This window comes from Erythrolamprus reginae, chromosome 8 (assembly GCF_031021105.1).
Source record: "Erythrolamprus reginae isolate rEryReg1 chromosome 8, rEryReg1.hap1, whole genome shotgun sequence".
NCBI classification, from domain to species: Eukaryota; Metazoa; Chordata; class Lepidosauria; order Squamata; family Dipsadidae; genus Erythrolamprus; species Erythrolamprus reginae.
Window position 1 is genome coordinate 10,791,194 of NC_091957.1, and position 26,398 is coordinate 10,817,591.

At 44.4% G+C, this 26,398-nt stretch overlaps 1 protein-coding gene across 4 annotated transcripts in view; it reads right to left on the reverse strand.

The window, feature by feature from the left end:
• The window catches only part of DNM1 (dynamin 1), a 130,070-nt gene that overhangs the window by 70,417 nt on the left and 33,255 nt on the right, over positions 1-26,398 (reverse strand). For 3 of the 4 annotated variants that reach the window (XR_011559693.1, XM_070758794.1, XM_070758796.1), the window contains exons 6-10: positions 25,394-25,554; positions 20,465-20,607; positions 18,997-19,132; positions 16,408-16,475; positions 13,106-13,244 (exon numbers count right to left, since the gene is read on the reverse strand). Coding sequence is in view for 3 of the 4 variants with exons in the window: in XM_070758794.1 (XP_070614895.1) it covers positions 13,106-13,244; positions 16,408-16,475; positions 18,997-19,132; positions 20,465-20,607; positions 25,394-25,554 (647 nt within the window). In the remaining variant the exon portion in view is untranslated. Of the gene's footprint in view, positions 1-8,924; positions 9,064-13,105; positions 13,245-16,407; positions 16,476-18,996; positions 19,133-20,464; positions 20,608-25,393; positions 25,555-26,398 lie in introns of all 4 variants that reach the window. The other variant, XM_070758795.1, reaches the window with a different exon arrangement.

Here is a 26,398-nt window from a genome sequence, read left to right on the forward strand (position 1 = left end):
TGGTTTAGAGCGATGTCAACGGCAATGTCTTCCTTTCCAGGAGGATGACATTGAACATGAAGTTATGGAATACATCCAAATACATGTTTAATTTTGTTTTTTAAATTTTTTTTAATGGAATTAACAATAGCCACCCCTTCTGGGTGGGGTTTAACAAGGAAGCCATCTTTAACCAATCATTTAACAAGGGGTAAAGGAAGCTATTTATGACGTTTTGATGTTTGCTGTTACTTCTAGGAAAGCAGGGCTTCTCAACGTTGTCCCCTTGAAGGTATGTGGACTTCAATTCCCAGAATTCAGCCGGGCTGGGGGAATTCTGGGAGTTGAAGTCCACAAGTCTTAAAATTTGCCAAAGTTGGAGACCTGTGCTGTGGAGACAGCAAAACAACAGAGAAATAAATAAATAAAAACTCAATTTGGACATCGGAAAACACCTTCCCAACTCCACCACCTCCACCACCCTCCTCTCCTTACTCCCACCACTAAAAAAATTGCAAATAAGATTCCCCACAGTTTATGCCACTGTTGCTGTTTGGCACAGCTCATGCTGGGGAAGCATCCATTGTGGGAAAGAAAAGGCATGCACGACAAAGACACAGGTGCGCCACAAGCCACTCACAACACAGATACATCCATTTACCTCCTCCACCACCACCCCCGAAAGGATCATGCGTTGGGGTGCACAGAGGAAGGGAGAGGGGGCTGTAAGATAAGCAGCACCCAGAAAATGCCATCCTTTTGAACAAGAGAGCGGGTGAACTGGAGGAGGGGGGCTGGTGGGGTGTCTTAAAATTAGGGGTGCCATCCAATTCGGCCTCAAGGGACACCCCGTTTCCGGCCTCCTAAATCTTTCAGAGGGAGACGAGGGAAGAGAGACCTCTCCCTGCAAACCATGGCTTGTCAGATCCCCTGATCAGTAGTGCGTTCCTACTGGAACGGCAAAAGTCACCACAATGGTAGCAAAATGCACGCGCAACTTATGGTGTCTTGAGGGTGCGCATGTCCCAGTGTGTTTTTGCTTCTGCGAATGCGCAGGAAACAAAATCTTGAGAGAGGACGTCTGTGCGCACAAGATTTCGGTATATGCTCAGAAGCAAAAAAATTCAATGAAATCTTGCACGTACGCATGCGCAGAAGCAAAAACACGCCAGGAAGTATGCGCATGCTGAAGACAGCTGAAGCTGCGTGCGCAGCACACTAGTAGTGGCGGTAGGAGCAATCCGTCCCTGCCCCTGATCCATCGCTAACCTACATCTCCGAATAGCGCTTCCCACAGAAAGACGCAAGACAGCCAGTTCCCCTCTTCCTATCCATGGGTGCCATCCAGGCAGGTGTGGGCTTGCAGGGGGTTCGCACGGGTTTGGGAGAACCGCTAACTAAGATCCTGTGCAGTTCGGAGATCCCCCCCAAATATGACTCCGGGCTGGCCACTCCCAGAAATCTCCACGCAGCCCATTTTGAATGCTGGTTAGGTGCAGGTCACACACAGAGGGTGAGGGAGGGGGAAAAACTGGCCTACCGGAAGTTCAAGAAGGCTTTCCTTGAGCCTCCGGGAATGGGAAAACAGCCTTCCTAGGCTCCTGAGGCCCTCAGGAGGCCAGAAACTGGTCTGTTTCCGGCCTCCAAAGGGCCCAAGGAGCCTAGAGAGGCTGTTTTCCCTCTCCTGGAGGCTCGAAGAAAGGCTTCCTGAACATCCGGTAGGCCAACCTCCCTAGGCTCCTGAGGCCCTCTGGAGGCCGGAAACGGCTCCCTTTCTGGCCTCCAGAAGGCCTCAGGAACCTAGGGAGGCTGTTTTTGCTCTCCTGGAGCCTCAAGAAAAGCCTCCAGAGCGTAGGGATGGCAAAAACAGACCCCCGCCAGTATTAGGTTCCTTACCAGTACAGGCCACACTGCACACCGGTAGTAAAAACAGTGATCGGCGCACACCTCCGGGTGACTGACGGGTGGGTGCACACGTCCCACCAAGATTTTGCTTCTGCGTATCCGCAGGAAGCAAAATCTCGCGAGAGGACGGGCGTGTGAGAGAGATTTCGCCAATTTTTTTCCTTCCGTGCATCGAAATCTCATGCACGCATCCTCTCGCGAGATTTTGCTTCCAGAAGCAAGATCTCGCCGGGATGCATGCGCCCCACCGACGGTCACTCAGAGCTGCGCGCGCATCACACCGATAGTGGCGGTAAATTGGAATTTCCTACTGCCTTGTGCCAGGGCTGATTAGGCCACGCCCACCATGGCCATGCCCACCCAGCAACTGGGCAGAGAATCCCTTGCTAAATTTTTTGAAGCCCACCTTTGGACCAGGCTGTATGCTCCCTGGTGGAACCCCAGAAAGAAGCCATGGAAAAGAGCCCTAGCAGGTTGCTCTTCAGTTAGTTTGTGGCTTAATATTTATTTATTTATTCAATTTTTTTTTAATGCCACCCTTCTCATTAGACTCGGGGCGGCTTACAACATGTTAGCAATAGCACTTTTCAACAGAGCCAGCCTATTGCCCCCACAATCCGGGTCATCATTTTACCCACCTCGGAAGGATGGAAGGCTGAGTCAACCTTGAGCCGGTGATGAGATTTGAACTGCTGACCTGCAGATCTAGCAGTCAGCTTTAGTGGCCTGCAGTACAGCACTCTACCCACTGCGCCACCCCGGCTCATTTTTATAAGCAATAAACATAGAAAACGGCTTTTGAGGTTGCTGAGGAAATGAAATTGGTGAATCCTGGAGAGCGAGACTGCAGCATGACAGATATTCTCCTTTGCCAAAGATTCACGGGCTTGGACTACATTTCCCATCATTCTTGATTGCCCCCCAAAAGCCTAACCTCATTTCTCAAGTGCCCTTGTATTTTTCCTTCCTTTAACAAGATCCAATGGTTGCCCAATTGCTTTTTTGAAAACTTCCATTGTTGGAGCATTCACGGCTTCCAAAGGCAAGTAGTTCCGCTGGTTTATTGTTCTCACTGTCAGGAAATTCCTCCTTACTTCTAAGTTGTTTCTCTCCTTGTTTAATTTCCACCCATTGCTTCTTGTTCTACCCTCAGGTGCTTTGGAGAATAGTTCGACTTCTTCTTCTTTGTGGCAACCTCTGAGATATTGGAACATTGCTATCATATCTCCCCTGGTCCTTCTTTTCATCAAACTAGACATTTGCAGTTGATTCGACCATCCTTCACATATCCCAAAGGTGTTTTACTTTCTGGTTTTTCTTTGAAGACCCTTTGTTTCTCACCCAAGACATTTAGAAAAAAGAAAACCCGCCGAGATTTTTAATTGAAAGCATCTTTAGGTCTGTTACAGAATCGTGGTTATTTCTTCCGTGGTGAAGAATGGGATCGTCAAGAAAATTTAATCATTTCAGAGTGGGATGAGCTTGATATCCAATTTGGGTAAATAACGTTTGCATCACTTGTTCTTCAAAGCATCCTGTTTTTTGCAGAAGTAGCTTCAGTTGGGACAATCATATGCTCCTTCAGCTCTTAAATGAGAAGTAAAGACTCTTCAAAGAAAAAAAAAAAACCAGAAAGTCCAGTTACCTCTTGAAAAAGCACCTTTGGGACAACCATGATTTCGAGGACTGAGAATCTCCATAGACTTTTTAAATATGCTTTTGCCTCCAGTCCCCTAATCATCTTTGTTACTCTTCTCTGCACTCTTTCTAGAGTCTCAACATCTTTTTTTGCATCGTTGTGACCGAAATTGAATGCTGCTGAGAGTCTGCGGAGAGGGGCGACATACAAATCTAATAAATAATAATAATAATTATTATTATTATTATTATTATTATTATTATTATTATTATTATTATTATTGCGATTGTTATTATGTCAATACCACTCAGCAAACGAGATCACTATGCTGGATTTCGTATTTCATCACCAGTCGGGCACTTCCCAAGTACCTAGGACTGCGTGATGTAGCGGCAAATTATGTTTGCCGATCTCAGTAAAGTGGCCTTTTGCAATTGACAGATGGAGATTTTGTCAATTCCGATGGTTTTCAAATGTCCGCTGAGATCCTTTGGCACTGTCCCCAGCGTGCCAAGTACCACTGGGACCACTTTCACTGGCTTATGCCAGAGTCGTTGCAGCTCGATTTTTAGATCTTCGTATTTCACTAATTTCTCTAGCTGCTTCTCCTCAATTCTGCTGTCTCCTGGGATTGCAATATCGATGATCCATACTTTCTTTTTCTCCACAATCACAATGTCTGGTGTGTTATGCTTCAGAATTCGGTCAGTCTGAAGTCGGAAGTCCCACAGTAGTTTTGCTTGCTCATTTTCCACCATATTATTATTATTATTATTATTATTATTATTATTATTATTATTATTATTATTCCAAGTGTGGCATTATAAAGTGGTATTAACACTTCACGTGATCTTGATTGTATCCTTATATTCTTGATTCTGTGCCTTTCTATATTTCTTGGCCTCTGTTCCACCTCCTTCTCCGAAAAATTTGGATTTCTCTTTCAGGCAGATCTGTCATCCCCTCTCCATTCTTCACTCACACCCACACAAGGACTCTTGGAAAAACAGATGGATTCATTTCCTGTCTAGTTTAGCAATCCTTAGGAATGATTTTCCTTCCTCGCCCCCTCTCCAATGCAGGACTTTAAAAATGAGTTGTTTTTAATTCCTCCTCCTCCTCTTCTGAGGGTAGGGAAAAAAGGGTTAGAAGGGATAGAGAGTGATCAAAATCTTGCATCCAGTGATGAAGACTTACTTTGGCAATGAAGAAGTGTAAAGATGTAGGTGGTTCTTTCAGCTCTTGAGATCTTCAGCTCTTGAGATCTTCTTCTTCTTCTTCTTCTTCTTCGTCTTCTTCTTCTTCCTAATTATTATTATTACTACTATTTTTATTACTTCATTATTATTTCTTCTTCTCCTTCTCCTTCTTCCTAATTATTATTATTATTACTATTTTTATTACTTCTTCATTATTATTTCTTCTTCTTCTCCTTCTTCTTCTCCTCCTCCTCCTCCTTTTTCTCTTTTCTTCTTCTTCTTCTTCCTTATTATTACTTATTATTATTACTTCATTATTATTTCTTCTTCTTCCTAATTATTATTATTTATTACTTCTTCATTATTATTATTATTATTATTACTTCTTCTTCTTCCTAATTATTATTATTACTATTTATTATTACTTCTTCATTATTATTATTATTATTATTTCTTCTTCTTCCTAATTATTATTACTATTTATTATTACTTCATTATTTCTTCTTCTTCTTCTCCTCCTCCTAATTCTCCTTTTTCTTCTTCTGACCCTCCTCCTCTGCCACAGGGCAGTTTTTCCTTGAAATGACTTCACCGTTGAGGAATTTGGGGAGCAGAAAGCCATTGTCAGAAAGAGAAAAACAAAAAAAATTACATGAAAGTGTAGTTTAAACGGCTTGCGTTTTCATTCATTCCCAATGCAGGGAATCTTCGATTTGCAACCCTTCGCTTAGTGACCGTTTGAAGTTACGGCGGCACTGGAAAAAAAGTGAGATGCCACCACGTATTTCATGGCAGCATTCCCATTGTTCACATGATCAAGGTGGACTCGTCCTTCCGTCCTTCCATGGTCGGTAAACGGGGACCCAGATTGTTGGGGGCAAGGGGATAATTCTTTAGAGAAGGCTGTGAAGCCCCGTGAAGGGGTATATAAGTCTAAATGCTATTGGTGCTACTGTAGCTGATTGAATGTTGCATTAGGAGCCATGGTGGTAAGTGCAAGTTGCAAGTTAATTCTGCCCACTGCCAGCAGTTAGATTCTGTCCGGCTCAAAGTTGCATCCTTCCGAGGTAGGTCAAATGAGGACCCAGATTGCTGGGGACAAGAGGCTGATGCTGTAAATCGCTTAGAGAGGGCTGTAAAGCACTGTGCAACAGGATATAAGTCTAAGTACTATTGCTATCTTCCTTCCTTCCTTCCTTCCTTCCTTCTCCTTTCCCTTCCCTTCCCTTTCCCTCCATGGTGCAGTGGTTAGAATTCAGTATCTCAAGCTAATTGCCAGTAGTTTGATCCTAACCAGCTCAAGGGTGACTCACCCTTCCATCCTTCCAAGGTGGGTAAAATGAGGACTCAAATTGTTCGGGGCAAAAGGCTGATTCTGTAAACCACTTAGAGAGGGCTGTAAAAGCACTGTGAAGCGGTATATAAGTGCTAGTACTAGTGATGTTCCCAAGGCAATCTATTCCATGGGTTAATTGTCCTCCTTTTAAGGAAGTTTTTCCTTCCTCTTTTCTATCTTCACCTCCATCACATGAAGATACTCGAAGAAGGCTTTTCTCTGCCGAAGAATAAAAACCACAAAATAATAGAGTATATTTTCTTTTCCTTGACATTTTGGGCTTTGGGAGCTGAGTTGGCAGTTGCAGCTACTAAACGCCGTGCCTGTGTAGTTTTTCAAACAGTTCTCAAAGTAACTCTTCAAAATACCAAAAAAAGAGAAGTGGGGGGGGGCAAGGAAGAACCAGCAGGATGATTTCCCCCCACCGTCCGAGGGGAGTTGCCAAGAGGAAAGAATTCCATGGGGCAGGAATTGAGAAGGGGAAAAGAAAGAACATCTTTTGAATCGCCCAAGAATCCCCTTCGTGGGCTATTGTTTTAAGTGAACGGGGAGTTTCGGAGAATCCACAGAGGAAAATTATCTCATCTCTTGTGATCCTCCTTAGAAAAGGCAACCTCTTCCAAGGAGGTTGTTTGCAACGTCACTTTTCAACAACCACAGCTGCTTGTGAAGAAGTTTGTGGTTTCGCCCAGCTGGCAAGCAAAACCTTCGCCGAGCCTGACCTCCCCTTTCGCTGCTGCATCGGAAAAACGCATCCCTGTTTTCTTCAAATAAGGATGTCCGTTCCCTTCTCTTTTTCTCATTCTCGGTTCTGCCCAAAAGTCTTCTTCGCCTTCGATCCGGTCTTGAAATTCGAGGTTTCTGTTTTCATTACGAAGTCAAAACTGTGAGAATCTAGAAATTGTTCCCTGGGTAAATTGAGAAGCAAGATGCCATATTAAAGAGGCGTGTGGCGCCATCTAACGGTGCTCAGAAAAAAGAGTGGCCCCTTAATTTGGATACGGAATGGCATTTTTGGAAAAAACTGAAACAGCACAATTCCAGGTGTTTGGTGGTCATGATTCTCTCCTATTTAAAGCTCTTTTTTAAGCTTTTTTTTTGGGTTAAATTAGTGGAATGCCAACACGAGGAAAAGAAAGGTTAAGAAAGCAGTATCTAAAAGAAATGAAATTTCAGATGGGTGCCAACAAGAAGAAATGTGGGAGGGGAAAAATGACTGTCGTTTGTGGGTGTTGAACTGAAGAAGCTTCTTGGATGAGAAGTGAAACATCTTCAAGGAAAAGCAAAGTCCAGTTGCGTCTTGAAAAAGCATGTGTCAAGGTTCCAGGTAACATCTGAACTAAATCAGAACCAGAGTCAAAGTATTCCTCAAATTTATTTCCAGAGCCATCCTGGCACCAACGCAGAGAAACCTGGACCTGAGTTTTTCACTCAGTTGAAAGTTCACATCCTTTGTCCCCCACCCACAAACTTGTCACGTTGTCCGTTTGGATCGTGCCGGCGTGGCAACTCCTCCTTCCCCTTCCGCCCAGGTGGGGGACCCAGGATGACCTTGAACCTCTCGAAAGGATGCTTTAATGGCTGCATCTGTTCCCTCCTGGCATTCACCCCTCCCAAGTTCCCACAAACATCAAGTCTTCTATAGACAGTGTGGCAAGCTGTTAATTTATCACCAACTTCCGCAGCGGCTTGACCTTTGAGACAACCATGACCTGAAGGATTGAGAATCTTCATAGATATTTAGCTATGCCAGAACTGAAGAAGCTTCTTGGGTGAGAAGTGAAATGTCTTCAAGAAAAACAAATAAGTTCAATTGCCTCTTGAAAAAAGCATCTTTGGCACAACCATGACCTGGATGGATGGCTGAGAATCTCCGCAGATATTTCGCTAGGCCAGAACTGAAGAAGCTTCTTGGATGAGAATCTCCACAGATATTTAGCTAGGCTAGAATTGAAGAAACTTCTTGGATGAGAAACCTCTTCAAGGAAAAACCAAGAAAGTCCAGTTGCCTCCTGAAAAAACACCTTTGGGACAACCATGACCTGGATAACTGAGAATCTCCATAGACATTCAGACCGAGACTTTGCCCCAGATGGCAAGTAGGACATTTTAAGAAGATCTAAGACTTGAGTGGCCACCCAAGGATTTTGATGCACTCCGAAGAAGGAGAAGGTAGAAACCCAACCATCTTCTCCCTTGTCCTTCAGAGTTAAAACCTGACCCAACAAGCATCTTCTTCACCCCATCACCCCTTGGTCTTTTATTTCACAACTACTGTTACTCTCCTGTTCTACCTCCTTCATCTTTGATGGTTGTTCTACTCTGATGGATAGAACCACCTCGTTCTCCCTCCTTCGATTGTTGTCTAATAAAAAAAGGGCACCTGGGCATCTATGTGTGTGTGCCCACATGCCCACAAAATGGCTGTCAACTTGCAAAGCTTTCAAGTTGCCATCAGCAGGAAGGGAGAGTGGCTGATTGTACTAACTGAAACTACATTCCACAAATGTTTCTTTTACTGATTTTTGTCCTAGGTTACCGAGGTGAGAAGGAGGGGTGTGTGGGGTTCACAGTCCCCCAATGTTGGAGAACATTGGAGAATGTGATTTATGACTCGCCCAATGAGAAGGGTGGGGGTGAAACAAGGTCACGAGGGCGTGTGGCCTACAATGAGCTCAGTTCTGACTGCATCAGAGTATTGCCAAAATGTCGCTCCTAATAAACCATTGTATTCCTTTTGGAGTTTGGCTCGTGGCTCATGAATTAATTAGATCGTCTTTCGGGAACATCACGATGGCATTGGTTTGTGGGTTTTTTTGGTTTTTTTAACGGAGGGAAGAAGTAGCTCTCTCTCCTTCGCATTTACCTTGTCGCTACACTTTCTGATGGTGGACGTGAGTTCACTCACTACCATGTCCACACACTTCAAACAGGGCTCCTTCAGCTTTTGCATTTGATTTTTCACTATGGCTTCAAAAGCGAGGTCAGGCGTGAAGAGACCCGTTCTGCACGATGAAAAGGAGCGGGGGGGAGGTGGAAGGGAGGAGGGAGGGTGGGAGAAGAAGCAGTGAGGAGGAAAGGAAGGCGTGAAGCAGACGGAAGGAGGAGAGAGTCAAAGAGAGAGAGAAAGAGAGAGGGGGGGGAGAGGAGAAAGAACAGAAGAAGAGAAAAAACACAAGGTAAACAGAGAGAGAAGCGAGTTCTCTTTTTTTCTCTTTTTTTTTCTGGATCACTCGTTCCACAGACAGATGTTCCCCCGAGAGGGCATATCGCTACAGGATTCCATGTGCTGCCAAGCATCTAGTGAATTCTGCAGGTTAGAAAAAGGATGGGAAAGTGGCAAGCTACGGGATGAGTTTTAAGAAGCAATGAGATGGACCTTCTTCTCCTCCTTCCCTCTCTCAAACCAAGACTGGGATCCAGCTTGGGTTTTCCTTCCTCTCTTAACATGGTCGACCGACTCGCTCAAGGGAACAAGGGAAGTGTGGTATCTTGAGAACTTGAAGACGATAGCTACGAAAGTGATGGCAACACGCCTACCTCACTAAGGGACTTTAACTTTGAACGGCTCCACCTTGTTCTGCCTAAATGGTTGAATGTTTTAAAATTAAGGGGTTTTTAAAAATTATTTTATCATTTTTATATTGCTGTTAGCTGCCCAGAGTCCATAAAAAGTTGGGCAGCATACAAATCGCAAAAATAAATAAAATAAAATAAAATAAAATAAAATAAAATAAAATAAAATAAAATAAAATAAAATAAAATAAAATAAAATAAAATAAAATAAAATAAAATAAAATAAAATAAAATAAAATAAAATAAAATAAAATAAAATAATAAAATAAAATAAAATAAAATAAAATAAAATAATAAAATAAAATAAAATAAAATAAAATAAACATGTCTAGGCTACCTGAGCCAAACTTTATTCAATCCAACATCTACCAGATCAATGTTTATCAACCTTAAGACACGTGAACTTCATCTCTCAAAATTTCCCCCAGCCAGCATGCTATAATCAGTCTTCCTTCCTTCCTTCCTTCCTTCCTTCCTTCCTCCCTCCTTTCTTCCTTCTCTTGTCCTTCAGAACAGGTCAGTTTTAAAAAGACTCTTTTAGAGGTATGGATTTTTCTGCTCTTTGGAGTGGGTGAGGGAGGGTGGTGGGAAGAGGGGGAAAAAAGGTTGAAGGGAAGAAATAAATTCAGAAGCAGAAAGGAGCTTAAAGAAAAGCAAAGAATGTGGATTTGACTCATAGGGAAAAAAATTAACGGGAGGGCAGGATGAAGAAGATTGGTCCTTCCGATTCCCATCGTTCAGATGACACTGTATACTTGGCAGCCCAAGGGCTAGTGATTACTGGGAGCGAATGGCAAATTTCTGGGTGCTCCTCATACAGGAAACCCCCTCCCCACCAAGACATCAGGAAAGAAAAAGAAAACTCCTCCCAGCATTCTAGAACCTTGAGGAACCTGCAACAGGTATGCCCATTTCGTCAAAGGAGCCTAACCCAACCTTACTGCGGTTTCTTGCCAAAGTAGATGTGACTCTTGTCCTTTGCTAGGAACTGTCTAAAGTAGCCTTCTCAAGCTCAGTCCATCTCTTCCCCATCCCCTTATCTGCTCCCCACTAGCCAACAGCTTGCCCAAGATGGATCAAGTTCCAGGTTCCCACACTTCTAGTCGAATGCCTTTTCGCTTTTGAAGAAAGAACTTCAACCACCATCTCACCTGACTTTCCCTCGCTGTCTCCCATTATTATTATTTTTTCAGCTTTGGAAAATGATTAGCTGACATTGGAACCATTCTCTGTGTTCCTCTGACTCCATATATTAATGTACGAAAGCTAGCATCTTTCAAGGTCACGCTTTTCATGAGCAACTGAGAGAGGGATGTGCTTTTCAATTAGAATAGAATAACAGAGTTGGAAGGGACCTTGGAGGTCTTCTAGTCCAACCCCCTGCTTAGGTAGGACACCCTACACTAATTTGAGAAATGGTTATCCAACAGTTTCTTAAAAACTTCCAGTGTTGGAGCATTCACAACTTCTGGAGGCAAACTGTTTCACTGTTTAATTGTTCTAAATGTCAGGAAATTATCCTTAGTTCTAAGTTGCTTCTCTCCTTAATTAGTTTCCACCCATTGCTTCTTGTCCTACACAGGTGCTTTGGAGAATAGCTTGACTGCCTCTTCTTTGTGGCAGCCCCTGAGATATTGGAACACTGCTATCATGTCACTCTTACTCCTTCTTTTCATTCAATTAGCCATGCCCAGTTCCTGCAAACATTCTTCATATGTTTTAGCCTCCAGTTAGCTAATCGTCTTTATTGATCTTCTCTGCACTCTTTCTAGAGTCTCCATATTTTCTTAACATCATGGTGACCAAAACTGAACGCAGTATTCTAAGTGTGGTCTTAAGAAGGCATTATATAGTGGTATTAACAATCATGTGTTCTTGATTCTATCCCTCTGTTAATGCAGCCTAGAACTGTGTTGGCTTTTTTGGCAGCTGCTGCATGCTGCTGGTTCATATTTAAGTGGTTGTCCTTCAAGGTCCCTCTCACTGTTACTACTATTGAGCAAGGTACCACATATACTGTACCTGTGCATTTTGTTTTTCTTGTCTAAATGTAGTCCCTTACTTTTTTTCACCATTGAATTTCATTTTGTTAGATAGTGCCCAATGTTCAAGTCTGTCAAGATCCTTCTGTATCTTGAGCCTATCTTCTGGAGTCTTGGCTATTCCTGCCAGCTTGGTATCATCTGCAAATTTGATGAGTTGCCCATTTATCCCCATGAAGATGTTAAAGAGTACTGGACCTAAAACAGAGCCTTAGGATCCCCTACTGCATACCTCCCTCCATGTAGATGCAATTCCATTAAGGACTACCCATTGAGTACAGTTGGTAAGCCAGTTATGAATCCATCTGGTGGTGATGCCTGACCTACATTTTTCTACTTTATCATAGTCTACTTTATCAAATGCCTTATTGAAGTCCAAGTAAATTACATTGACAGTATTCCTCTGGTCCAAATTGATGATCTTCAACCCTTTGCTACTCTTTGGAGAAGGACCCAGACCAAGCCAATCAGAAAACCAGGCCAAACTTTGGAGAAATAAAAACAGATCCCTACATTACCATTTTTGAGATCTTCAGCTTCCAAAGACTCGGCCTATGTGAATATTTCAGAGGTGAAGACAGACATAGGATTTTAAGAGTGGTAGAGTTGGTTCAATGGTTCTAAAATGGAACTGTTGAATTGTCGGTTGTTATGGGTTGATATGAACAGTTCAAAAAATGTGTGACTTGATTGTTCCAAAATGTGTGTGTGTGTGTGTGTGTGTGTGTGTGTGTGTGTGTGTGTGTAGGTTTTGGGGATAAATTCTAGGGGGAAGAGAAATTAGTAAGACCCAACTAGCTATGTTACAGAATACATCACTTCACCTTCTTTCACTGACATGAATGAAATATATGCCAACATGGATCAAATATTTCCAAAAATACTTTGGCAAAGGGAAGGATCATTCCTGGATTTTCAGAATATCCCAATTTTGGAAGAAAAATAAGAAAAAGAAGAAAGAAAAAAAGCAACAGGGCCAGGATTGTACCACTCTTAAAACCCTACCTCAATTTTTATCTCACTAATTTGGTTTTCTCCAAACTGTAGGAGAAGTTAGTCATTTTTTTTTGTTAAAAAAAATAACAACTCCAAAGCGAATAGAAAACAATTCTTCCATGTTCTTCGTCTGACCTCATAGAATCCCAGAATGATTCCAAACCCAAAACGTTGATCGAGAACCGTTGAAAACCTGGGCTACACCCTTTTTAAAGCTTTGGCATGACTTTCTGATTGGCTAGGAAGCATCAAGCAAAGTTCGCTCAGGTCTAGTCATGCTGTGAAGAAGGGCAACCCAGAAGAAAACGACAGGACGTTTGAGCCAGGCGGGAATCAGCCCCCCTAGATCAGAAATGCTGTGCTTCAGCTGGCGGTGGGTGGTGGGGTGGATCACGAGCATGTGGGGTCACATGCTCCCCTCTCATGGGTTTACCTTCTTGGTGCACTGTCTAACCGTACTGATTAACTCCGAAATGACCATGTCCACGCATTTCACGCAAGGCTCCTTAATCTTCTTGACTTGCTTCTTCACAATGGTCTCAAAAGCCATGTCAGGCGTGAAGAGACCAGTTCTACGCACGCGGGGTAGTAGTGGTGATGGTGGAAGAGGAGGACAAGAGGAGAAGGGCAGAAGGAGATAATGCGAGGAGAACGTCATCGCATTGCATCAAAGGGGTTGCCTATTAAGCAGAATGTCAGCCGCCCCTCGAGAGAAACATGAAGCCCAAAAGGACCAGCCATGAGTCAACTAAGTTCTCAACAGAAAAGAATATTTGGAGCTCAGGGTTGAATTGTGGGGTCCTTGGTGCTCTCTAAGCTTGGTGGTTTTCTTGGAGATGTCTCAAGACTGATGACATTCCTTAGTTTGGTGATGAAACGTCTGCAAGAAAACCACCAAGCTAAGAGAGTACCAAGGATCCCACTAATCCCTAAGGTCTATTCAACCATATTCCTGATTTTCACCCTTCAGGGATCTAACTCCATTCACAAATGACAGCAAACCTTCTAGTCTTCTCCTAGTTCTGGGAAATCTTAGGTTTTTCCAGAATCGTATGATCATTTTAAGAGATGCTGTTGGATGATCATTTAGGGAATGGATAGCCTGCAACATTGCTGTGACTCAAAGCTACAGGAGAAGACCTGCCCAAACATGAGCTTGTCCAAAGGAAGACCTCAGGATTGTATTGTGGGATGCTTGGTGCTCTCTGAGATACAACCAAGCTGAGAAAGCACCAAGGACTCTCCACAAACTCATCCCTTGTGGGAAAATTAAGTGGCTGAGGATCATCAAGGCATCTCGAGAAGAGAGTTTGGAGGGGGGGGAGATTTGGGGTCTCCTACAAAAAAGAGATTTGGTCTCCTAAAGACACTTCCTTTCATGAGCTTTCTGCAATTTAGACGTTGAATGTTGCAAGCCAATCTAATTTTGATGGCAAAGCTCCTTAGAAAAAGGTGAAAGGTTCCCCTCGCACATACGTGCTAGTCGTTCCTGACTCTAGGGGGCGGTGGTCATCTTAGTTTCAAAGCCAGAAGAGCCAGCGCTGTCCGAAGACATTCTCCGTGGTTATGTGGCCAGTATGACTAAACATTGAAAGTGCATGGAACGCTGTTACCTTCCCACCAAAGGTGGTACCTATTTTTCTACTTGCATTTTTTAACATGCTTTCGAACTGCTAGGATGGCAGAAGCTGGGACAAGTTTATTTATTTATTTTATTTATTTATTATTTTGATTTCTAGGCCGCTCTTCTCTGAAGACTCTGAAGTTAATGGGGGCTCACCCCGTTATGCCTGGCTAGGGATTCGAACCGCTGAATGGATGATCTGTCTGAACGACAAGCTCGGCGTCTTACCCATTGAGCCAAAGTTGAATGTTGCAAGCCAATCCAATGAGCAATTGGTTTTTAAGAAATGGGATTTTAGAATGTTTTTAGAACATAAGAACATAAGAAGAGCCATGCTGAATCGGGCTAAAGCCCATTGAGTCCAGCATTCTGGGTCACACAGTGGCCCACCAATTGTACATGGGGATCTTGAGCAGAAAAAGAAGGCAAGACCCTCCCTTTCCCTTGACCACCAACAAATGGGACCCAAGGGAATCCTGCCTGCCTCAACCAACATAGAGGCGGCACTTGGACATCCGTTTCAATAACCACCTATGATACACTTGGCATCCATGAATCTGTCTAATCCTGCCTTGAAGCTATCCAGGCTGACAGCTGTCACGACCTCTTCTGGAAGGGAATTCCATAAACCAACAACCCTCTGGGTGAAGAAATATTTCCCTTTATTTGTCCTTCCTTTCTTACCTATGAGCTTTAGGCAGTGGCCCCTCAGTTCTAGTACTGAGTGATAGAGAAAATAATTTTTCTCTATCCACCTTTTCTATCCCATGCATGATTTTATACACTTCAATCAAGTCACTTCTTAAACGCCGTCTTTCAAGGCTGAAGAGACCAAGGCGTTGCAATCTGGTTTCATAAGGGAGGGGCTCCATTTAGTTTTAGATTTCTAGATATTATATTTTTTTCTCGGTGAGTCTGAGGAGAAGGGCCGCATAGAAATTTAATTAATAAATAAATAAAATAAATAAATTTTGATGGCAAAGCTCCATAGGAATGGCCAAATCAGGCATCTATTCTCCATCAATGTCCACTTGGGGCAACTTCATTTCTAAAGCCTACTACGCCATCTCAGGTCTACCTCTACTGGCATATGATGAAATTTAAAATTAAATGCTTCAGTGTCAAACATCTCATGCTGTACGTAACTTTTCTGGCAATTTTCTGCAGCAAATCTTTGGCTAAACCACGCCCTCCTGCAGAAAGTATATATCAGTGATGGCGAACCTATGGCACAGGTGCCACAGATGGCACACGAAGCCATATCTGCTGGCACATGAGCCGTTGCCCCAGCTCAGCTCCAACGTGCAAGTTTGTGCCAGCCAGCTTATTTTTGGCTCACACAGAGGCTCTGGGAAACAGGCCATTTCCAGCCTCCGGAGGGCCTCCAAGGGGCAGGGGGAGCTGTTTTCGCCCTCCCCAGGCATTGAATTATAGGAGTGGGCACTCGCTCATGTACGATAGCATGTGCCTACGATCTTTCGGCACCCGAGGAAATAAAAGGTTCGCCATTATTGGTATATATTAAAGCACATTTCAACGTTCTTTTAAGTGTGCATTTAACCTGGGAAGAGTAGAATTAAAAAGCTGTGTCTCCTTTTTTGCACCTTGGCTTGGTTTGGATGGGGCCAACCTGGTTCACTGAGCTCCAAGATCAAATTCTACCGAAGGATAAAACATCCTGTCCTTGAGGGACGTCTACAATATTAGAATTGGCTTTGCTGTCCAGCCTAAGGACAATGGGGAGTCTACCTCATTGGGTTTTGACCTGTAGAAAGCCTACCTGAGAAGCTTCAGACATACTACTGGATTATGAAGCTGAGCTGTGGTCAAGTACTCAGAAAAGCAACCTACAATGATCCATGAGCAAGTGATCCTAACTTCCTTCACCTCCTTGTCTTCTTTGGGACAACATACCTTCCCAAAACATAGAGAAGAGACTTTAGCTCAGGAGAAAGAACACGTGAGGCCACGAATAAGTCATAGCAGAAGCTACCAAACTGTTCCAGTGATCTGGGCAAATATTTGGGCCAACCTACCATACCTCTGAAGTCTCCTGGCCTGAGATTTCTAGCGTTATGCTCAGAAGAAGTTAGGAGACCATCAATACGTACCTGATACCATGGATGTTCTTAATCGCATAGCTGATCTCTCTCCGGAGTTCCTTCTCATCAAATTCCATCTGCAGCAAGAGAAAGAGAAACGGATGAAGGAACACCAAGATAAGAACAACCCAAATTGCTTTATGAATTCAAGAAAAGAGATTGATCGGGGATGGCGAACCTTTTTTGGTTGGGCAACCAAAAATTTTACTGCCACACTGTGGGTGTGGCTTATTTTGTGGGTGTTGCTTGATGGTCATGTGACCAGGTGGGAGTGGCTTGAATGATCATCATCGTTCAAGACAACTGTTATTGCTGTACAATGCCTTTTCATCTCAGCTGTGGACAGAGTGAGAGCAATCATGGGCCTTTCCAAACATGCCCATGTTACACCAACACTCCGCAGTCTGCATTGGTTGTTGATCAGTTTCCGGTCACAATTCAAAAGTGTTGGTTATGACCTATAAAGCCCTTCATGGCATCGGACCAGAATATCTTCGAGACTGCCTTCTGCTGCGCGAATCCCAGTGACCAGTTATGTCCCACAGAGTGGGTCTTCTCCGGGTCCCGTCAACTAAACAATGCCGCTTGGCGGGACCCAGGGGAAGAGCCTTCACTGTGGCGGCCCTGGCCCTCTGGAACCAACTCCCCCCAGAGATTAGAATTGCCCCCACCCTCCTTGTCTTTCGTAAGCTACTTAAAACCCACCTCTGCCACCAGGCATGGGGGAATTGAGATACCCTTTCCCACTAGGCCTTTACAATTTTATGCATGCTATGTCTGTTTGGTTTTTTATTATAATGGGTTTTAATTGTTTTTAGTATTGGATTATTGTTATATGCTGTCTTATTATTGCTGTTAGCAGCCCCGAGTCTTTGGAGAGGGGCGGCATACAAATCCAATAAATAAATAATAAATAAATAAATAAAATCTCCAGTGATGGAGCGCCCATGATTTCTAGTGTCAAGCTTTTCCACTGGTTAATTGTCCTCACAATTGGCAAAAGTTTCTCCCTAATTCCACCTTGCTTCTCTACTTGCTTAGATTCTAATCAGTTTCTTGCCCTGCCCTCTGGGGCTTGGACAAATAATTTGATCACCACCCCTCTTCTTTGTGGCAGTATTCCACACTGGAATACTTAATTTTTAAATATTAATGATATCGGTCAAAACAGAATACAGTGATGCAGCACTGTCGTGGGTTAGTACCTAGAAGTTCTGTCCTGATAGATCTGCGTTTATGTCTTAAGACAGACCTGAAGAGGCAACCTAGGAGATATGGATTAAGAAGTAGTGATGGGCGAACAGAACTCGCACAATTCGGGTCCATACCGAATTTTGTGGTGTTCAGTATGCCGAACACGAACCCGAAGGTTTTTGAAACTTCGGGCAAAGTTCGGGGTCGTGTTCGGCATTTGGAGCTTTGACGTCACCGGCAAGTTGCTAAGGACGCCAAGGTGATCACTTTCTGGATTCCATGGAATAAACATGTTTATTTTTATGTGAGAGGACTGCCCTTTGCTTGCAGCACTGCTGCGGCGTCCTTTTTCGTAAAAATAACAATGTTTATTTTTATGTGAAGACCTCCCTTTGAAGGAGCTGGGGAATCCCTCTCACGAAGAGATTCCGGGGGCGGAGCTTTGACATCACCGGCAGGTTGCTAAGGACGCCAAGGTGATCACTTCCTGGATTCCATGGAATAAACATGTTTATTTTTACGTGAGAGGACCGCCCTTTGCTTGCAGCACCGCTGCGGCGTCCTTTTTCGTAAAAATAACAATGTTTATTTTTATGTGAAGACCTCCCTTTGAAGGGGCTGGGGAATCCCTCCCATGAAGAGATTCCGGGGGCGGAGCTTTGACGTCACCGGCAGGTTGCTAAGGACGCCAAGGTGATCACTTCCTGGATTCCATGGAATCCAGGAAGTGATCACCTTGGCGTCCTTAGCAACCTGCCGGTATACGTGACATAAAAGCTCCACCCCCGGAATCTCTTCGTGGGATTCCCATTTCGGGTTCGGGTTCAGGTTCGGTTCGGTTCGGGTTTGGCTGAATTTTGCATAAAGTTCGTCCGAACTTGCCGAACCCGAACACCGTTGGGTTCGCCCATCACTATTAAGAAGGGCATCAAGATATGAGTCTAAGTGCCTAAACTAGTGATGAAGAACCTATGACACGGGTGCCACAGGTGGCATGCAGAGCCATATCTCGACACACAACCCATTGCCCTAGCTCAGCTCCAACGTGCATGTGTGTGCCGGCCAGCTGATTTTTGGCTCACACAGAAGCTCTGGGAGGGCATTTTTGGTTTCCAGAGAGCCTCCAGGGGAAATTAGGGAGGATACTTTACCCTTCCCTGGCTCCAGGGAAGCCTTTGGAGCCTGGGGAGGGCAAAACACGAGCCTACTGGGCCCACCAGATGATTCCCGCCTGCAGGGGGCCTCCGGGGAGTGGGGGAAGCTGTTTTCGCCCTCCTCAGGCATTGAATTATGGGTGTGGGCATTCACATGTGCATGATAGCATACACGCACGTTCTTTCGGTACCCGAGGAAAAAAAGGTTCACCATCACTGGCCTAAACAGTCAACAGAGGTTTAGTTTTACCTTCACAAGCTCAAACGGGAATCGTTCGTGAAAGATACGATTGATCCGAGCACCACCGGAGAGTTCATAGGTATCGATTTGATCTCCAGAACCTTCAATGCGTTTCTCAAAATCCACAGCAAACTGCTGGACCATCCTGGAGGAGGAGGAGGAGGAGGAAGAGGAGAGATGGTTAGGATGGAAATATCTGCGCCAGCTTCCACTTGGTTTCCAAGAGCACTGAAGGACCTTCAAAATCAATAGAGTTGGCAGGTCATCTATTTTTATTTATTTATTTTTGTCAAGTGCGTATTCGTAGTATACAAAGATATAATAATATTTATATACATGATACTAGTAAAAGAGAAATATTAGGACAGGGGACGGTAGGCACGCTGGTGCACTTATGCACGCCCCTTACTGACCTCTTAGGAATCAGGTAAGGTCAACAGTGGATGGTCTAAGGGTTAAGTTTTGGGGGTTAAGTGATGATACCACAGAGTCAGGTAGTGAGTTCCATGCATCAGCTACTCAGTTATTAAAGTCTTATTTCCTGCAGTGGAGTTTGCAGTGGTTTACTTTAAGTTTGTATCTGTTGTGTGCTCAAGTGTTGTTGTGCTTGAAGCTGAAGTAGTCATTGACAAGGAGGACATTGTAGCAGATGATTTTATGGGCTGTGCTTAGGTCGTGTTTGAGATGATGTAGTTCTAAACTTTCTAAGTTTGGTTGCGTAGGGCAGTGTTTCCCAACCTTGGCAACTTGAAGGTATCTGGACTTTTTAAAATATTATTTCCTCATTACTTATTTGACCCCTATGACAAGCATTAAGTGTTTAACTCATGATTCTTGACAAATGTATATTTGGGGGAAAGATCAAAAGCAACATGAGAAAATATTATTTTACTGAAAGAGTAGTAGATCCTTGGAACAAACTTCCAGCAGACGTGGTAGATAAATCCACAGTAACTGAATTTAAACATGCCTGGGATAAACATATATCCATCCTAAGATAAAATACAAGAAATAGTATAAGGGCAGACTAGATGGACCATGAGGTCTTTTTCTGCCGTCAGACTTCTATGTTTCTATGTTTCTTTTATGTATGCTGAGAGCATATTCACCAAAGACAAATTACTTGTGTGTCCAATCATACTTGACCAATAAAGAATTCTATTCTGTTCTGTTCTGTTCTATTCTATTCTATTCTATTCTAGTTTAGTCTAGTCTAGTCTAGTCTAGTCTAGTCTTTCTATTCTGTTCTATCTATTCTGTTCTGTCTATTCAATTCTATTCTTTCTATTCTATTCTATTCAATTATATTCTATTCTTGCTATTCTATTCTTGCTATTCAATTCAATTCTTTCTATTCCATTCCATTCTTATTATATTCTAATCTATTCTTACAGTCCACAGTCTGGGATGCCGGAATTTTATAGAAGATCCTTGACGGTTTGGCCCATCTCACCCATCAATACAACGTAGGACTTACTGGAGCAAAGCTTTGGTCTTACGGGTGGGATCGTCTGGACGGAAATGCTTGTATTCTTCTACTTCCTTCTCAATAGACAGCAGTTGACTTTGGAGTTTGTTCCTCAGGCCCGGCAGGGTGTCGCGGATGTGATTGGTCAGTTGCTGCACACAACAGAAGCAAAAATGTTGGATCAGAACATGAGCCAAATCCTGGTTTTAGATGCTCCTCCTTTCCTCAGGAGCTTCACACTTTGGACAAGTCTTGATCATTTTAAGGCAGTGGTCCCCAACGTTTTTTCCACCAGGGACCAGTTTCAGCAAGGCAATTTTTCTATGGCCCGGTGGGCGGAAAGGGGTATGGTTGGGGGCGGGATTAAGCATGGGGGTGCTGGTCCTTCCCGCCCCTCTTTATTTTTTATTTATTTATTACTTAGATTTGTATGCCGCCCCTCTCCGAAGACTCGGGGCGGCTCACAACATGTAAAAAACAAATCATAAGCAATCAGATAATTTAAAATATTTAAATATTTAAAAAACCCCATATGCTAACAGTCACACACACAGACATACCATGCATAAATTAAACGTGCCCAGGGGAGATGTTTCAGTTCCCCCATGCCTGACGGCAAAGGTGGGTTTTAAGGAGTTTACGGAAGGCAGGAAGAGTAGGGGCAGTTCTAATCTCCGGGGGGAGTTGGTTCCAGAGAGTCGGTGCCGCCACAGAGAAGGCTCTTCCCCTGGGGCCCGCCAACCGACATTGTTTAGTTGACGGGACCCGGAGAAGGCCCACTCTGTGGGACCTAATCGGTCGCTGGGATTCGTGCGGCAGGAGACGGTCTCGGAGATATTCTGGTCCGATGCCATGAAGGGCTTTAAAGGTCATAACCAACACTTTGAATTGTGACCGGAAATTGATCGGCAACCAATGCAGACTGCGGAGTGATGGTGAAACATGGGCATACCTGGGTAGGCCCATGACTGCTCTCGCAGCTGCATTTTGCACGATCTGAAGTTTCCGAACACTTTTCAAAGGTAGCCCCATGTAGAGAGCATTACAGTAGTCGAACCTCGAGGTGATGAGGGCATGAGTGACTGTGAGCAATGAGTCCCGGTCCAGATAGGGCCGCAACTGGTGCACCAGGCGAACCTGGGCAAACGCCCCCCTCGCCACAGCTGAGAGATGTTGTTCTAATGTGAGCTGTGGATCGAGGAGGACGCCCAAGTTGCGGACCCTCTCTGAGGGGGTCAATAATTCCCCCCCCAGGGTGATGGACGGACAGATGGGATTGTCCTTGGGAGGCAGAACCCACAGCCACTCCGTCTTATCCGGGTTGAGCTTGAGTCTGTTGACACCCATCCAGGCCCCAACAGCCTCCAGGCACCGGCACATCACTTCCACCGCTTCGTTGACTGGGCATGGGGTGGAGATGTAAAGCTGGGTATCATCCGCATATTGATGATACCTCACCCCATGTCCTTGGATGATCTCGCCCAGCGGTTTCATGTAGATGTTGAATAGCAGGGGGGAGAGGACCGACCCCTGAGGCACCCCACAAGGGAGAAACCTAGGAGTCGACCTCTGGCCCCCCACTAACACCGACTGCGACCGGCCAGAGAGGTAGGAGGAGAACCACTGAAGGACAGTGCCTCCCACTCCCAACCCCTCCAGCCGGTGCAGAAGGATACCATGGTCGATGGTATCGAAAGCCGCTGAGAGGTCAAGGAGCACCAGGACAGAGGATAAACCCCCGTCCCGGGCCCGCCAGAGATCATCCATCAACGCGACCAAAGCGGTTTCCGTGCTGTAACCGGCCCTGAAACCCGACTGCCGGGGACCTAGATAATCGGCTTCTTCCAAGGACCGCTGGAGCTGGAGTGCCACCACCTTCTCGACAACCTTCCCCATAAAGGGAAGGTTGGAGACTGGACGATAGTTGTTAAGTACGGCTGGGTCCAGGGAGGGCTTCTTGAGGAGGGGGCGCACAAGCGCTTCTTTATAGAGTGATGGAAAAACTCCCCTCCCCAAGGAAGCGTTGGTAATCTCCTGGGCCCAGCTCCGTGTCACCTCCCTGCTGGCCGAAACCAACCAGGAGGGACACGGATCCAGTAAACAGGTGGCGGAACTCACAGCTCCGATGGCCTTGTCCACTTTCCCGCCATCGCCCTGTGGCCGGCAGAACCTGCCTCCCAAACCCTCTTGCCCGGCGGCAGGTGAAGCGCTGGAGGGAGGGGGTCAGGCCGGCCCTCCTGCCTCCCCCCCCAGCCAAAAATGCAAAGGCGTGCCACGGCAGAAGCCAAAAGAGGCTTGAGCCTCCCAGTCCTTCCCTCCCCTCTGTCCCGTCCATTGCCCTGTGGCCGGCAGAACCTGCCTCCCGAGGCCTCTTTCCCAGCGGGAGATGAAGCACTGGAGGGAGGGGGCGGCGGCAGGAGGACTGGCAGCTGCTGACTCCACGGACCGGTGCAACATGCCCCGCGGCCCGGTACTGGTCCGCGGCCCGGTGGTTGGGGACCCCTGTTTTAAGGGACCACTTTTCCACAGTGGTTGTTAGGCAAATAACACATTTAAGTAAATTCCATGTTGATTAAGTGAGTCTGTTTATCTAAAAGGAGCCGTGATGGGCTGCCAACATTTTTACTGCCACATTGTGGGTGTGGCTTCTTTTGTGGGTGTGGCTTGATGGTCATGTGACAGGGTAGGAATGGCTTGCCAGCCATGTGACCAGGTGGGAGTAGCTTGACAATCATGTGACCGAGGGAGGCTTAAAGGTCATGTGACTGGGCGGGAGTGGCTAACCGACCAAGATATGTTTTTGGAAAGGCGCTTCGACTCTTTCAGTTGATTAAGCCACATTATTTGAATAGCCACAAAAAGAACAAATGATAGACAGCATCATTTGTCGAGGAGCACAGTCACATTTTAAGATTTTGTCCTGAACCCACAAGGTTCAGTATGAGAACAGATTAGGCAAGTAGCTCAAGTTTCTTGTATTGCTATAAAAGTTCAGTCCTAGATAAGGATTAAAGTGTTTATAGGGGAAAACATACTATTTAATTATTTCCTATTTTAAAAGTAACTAAGGATCATACTAAGGTACTAAAGAAGGAAGGATAATAAAATAACTATTAACTATTAAACTATTAACTATTAAAAACTGCCCCGTGGGGACAGCAGCCCATCATTGCGTGATGGTACAGTGGTTAGAGTACAGTGCTGAAGGCTACTTTTGCTGACTACTGGCTGACTGCAATTTGGCAGCTCGAATCTCACCAGGCTCAAGGTTTGACCCACCTTCCATCCTTCCAAGGTGGGTCAAACATGGAGCCAGATTGTCGGGGGCAAGATTCGGACTCTGTAAACCTCTTAGAGAGAGTTGTAAAGCACTGTGAAGCTGTATATAAGTCTAAGTGCTATTGGTATCTTCCTTCCTTCCTTCCTTCCTTCCTTCCTTCCTTCCTTCCTTCATTCATTCCTTCATTCATTCATTCCCTCCCAGTGATTAGAATGCAGGATTGCAGGCTAACTGTGCCCAGTGCCATCAGTTCAATCCTGACTGGCTCAAGGTTGACTCAGCCTTCCATCCTTCCGAGATGGGTCAAATGAGGACCCAGATTGTTGTGGGGCAATATGCTGGCTCTGTAAACCGCTTAGAGAAGGCTGGAAAATAATGGGAAGTGGTATATAGGTCTAAGTGGTATTGCTATCTATCTATCTGTCTGTCTGTCACCTCTTTCTCTCTCTCTCTCTCGTCTATCAGCTGTGGTGGCGCAGTAGTTACAGTGCAGTGTTGCAGGCTAATTCTGCCCACTGCCAGCAGTTTGATTCAGACCAGCTCAAGGTTGACTCAGCCTTCCGTCCTTCCAAGGTCGGACAATTGAGGACCCAGAATGTTGGGGACTGAGTCTGTAAATAGCTTAGAAAGGGCTGTAAAGCACTGCGAAATGGTGTATAAGTCTAAATGCTATTGCTATTAAGTGAGTCTATTCTATGGCCATTGTAACTTCGAAATCAGGTTGTCAATATCTTCAGGAGCAAAGTCCATTGTAACATTGAATAAGTGGAGGACTATCTCCGAGACCGCCTTCTGCCGCACGAATCCCAGCGACCGGTTAGGTCCCACAGAGTTGGCCTTCTCCGGGTCCCGTCGACTAAACAATGTCGTCTGGCGGGACCCAGGGGAAGAGCCTTCTCTGTGGCGGCCCTGACCCTTGTCTTTCGTAAACTTCTTAAAACCCACCTCTGCCGCCAGGCATGGAGAAACTGAGACATCTCCCCCGGGCCTATACAGTTTATGCATGGTATGTTTGTGTGCATGTTTTCTTTTTAATAAGGTTTTTTAAATATATATATACTTTATTAGTTTATTAAGAAAAAGGAAGGGGGATGGGGGTACAGAAGGGTACAGAAGGGATGCAGAGGAAAAAACATTTGTCAAAATAACATATATAAGTTGTTTTATATTCATTTCAGACATTTCAGACATTTAACTGTTAGTATTTATATTGTATTCAATATTTAGCGTTGTATATTCTTATATCTATTAAGTATGTTGATTTAAAGATAAGATAGTGTTTAGATATATATATTAAGAGATAAGTAGAGTAGTAGTAAGAGATTTGGATAGGAAAAGGGAAGAGGGGTAATACCTGCAGAGTAGCAGGCGTATGTATTTTAACGACGTATTTTTTTTGGTTATGTATAGTAGATATGTGTATTAAGAGATATTTGTGAGTTACGTTGTTAATAGGTTAAGAATAGTTATTCGGGAGGGGTTTTTAATGACTTTTAATTTTTAGATTTGTTATATATTGTGTTATTATTGTTGTGAGCCGCCCCGAGTCTACGGAGAGGGGCGGCATACAAATCTAATGAATTGAATTGAATTGAATTGACTATGGATCCGACAGGCAGATTTCTGCGACTCGGGAAACCCTGCAGGGTCAACGTTACCTGGTTCAAAGTTTTCTGCAGGTAGGGAGTGCCCATACGGTCCGCCATGTGCCGGTAAGCTGGGTGGGAGAGGAAGAACTTGCGTTCGGCCCCTAAAGCCGCCTGAATGTCCTTCTTCCCATCAATGTCCTTTTGGCTGCGGTTCACGACTCCGATGTAACCTACGGAAGGACAGCAGACATCAGCGGACAAACACCTGGAAATGCTACCTTCCAAAATTACAAAATAGAGCAGTAGAATTGAAACACGCTGGTCTGTTAATTGGCAAATTACTCGATGTAAAGCATTCAAGGGGAACCAGTGCAAGATGTTTTACCGATGGCATATTGAAGACAGTAGAGTAGAGTAGGGTAGGGTAGGGTAGGGTAAGGTAGAGTAGAGTAGAATAGAATACAATAGAATACAATGGAATACAATGGAATACAATGGAATACAATGGAATACAATGGAATACAATGGAATACAATGGAATACAATGGAATACAATGGAATACAATGGAATACAATGGAATACAATAGATGTGAATTCTTTATTGGCAAAATGTGATTGGACACACAAGGAATTCGTCTTGGTGCATATGCTCTCAGTGTCCATAAAAGAAAAAGATATATTTGTCAAGAATCATGAGGTACAACACTTAATGATTGTCATAGAGGTCAAATAAGCAATGAGGAAACAATCAACATTAATAAAAATCTTAGGATACAAGCAACAAGTTACAGTCATGCAACCCACCTCTGTCGTCAAGCGTGGGGGAACTGAAATATCTCCCCCTGCCTATGTAGTTTTTTGTGTATGATATGATTGTATAGTGGTACCTCATCTTACGAACGCCTCTTCTAACAAACTTTTCAAGATACGAACCCGGTGTTTAAGATATTTTTGCCTCTTCTTCCGAACTATTTTCACCTTACGAACCAAGCAGCTGCTGCTGGGATGAAGGGGTTTGTTTTTTCCCCCTTTTTTGAAGAAAGAAAAGGGAGGGGCTGCTTGGAGTAGGAAAC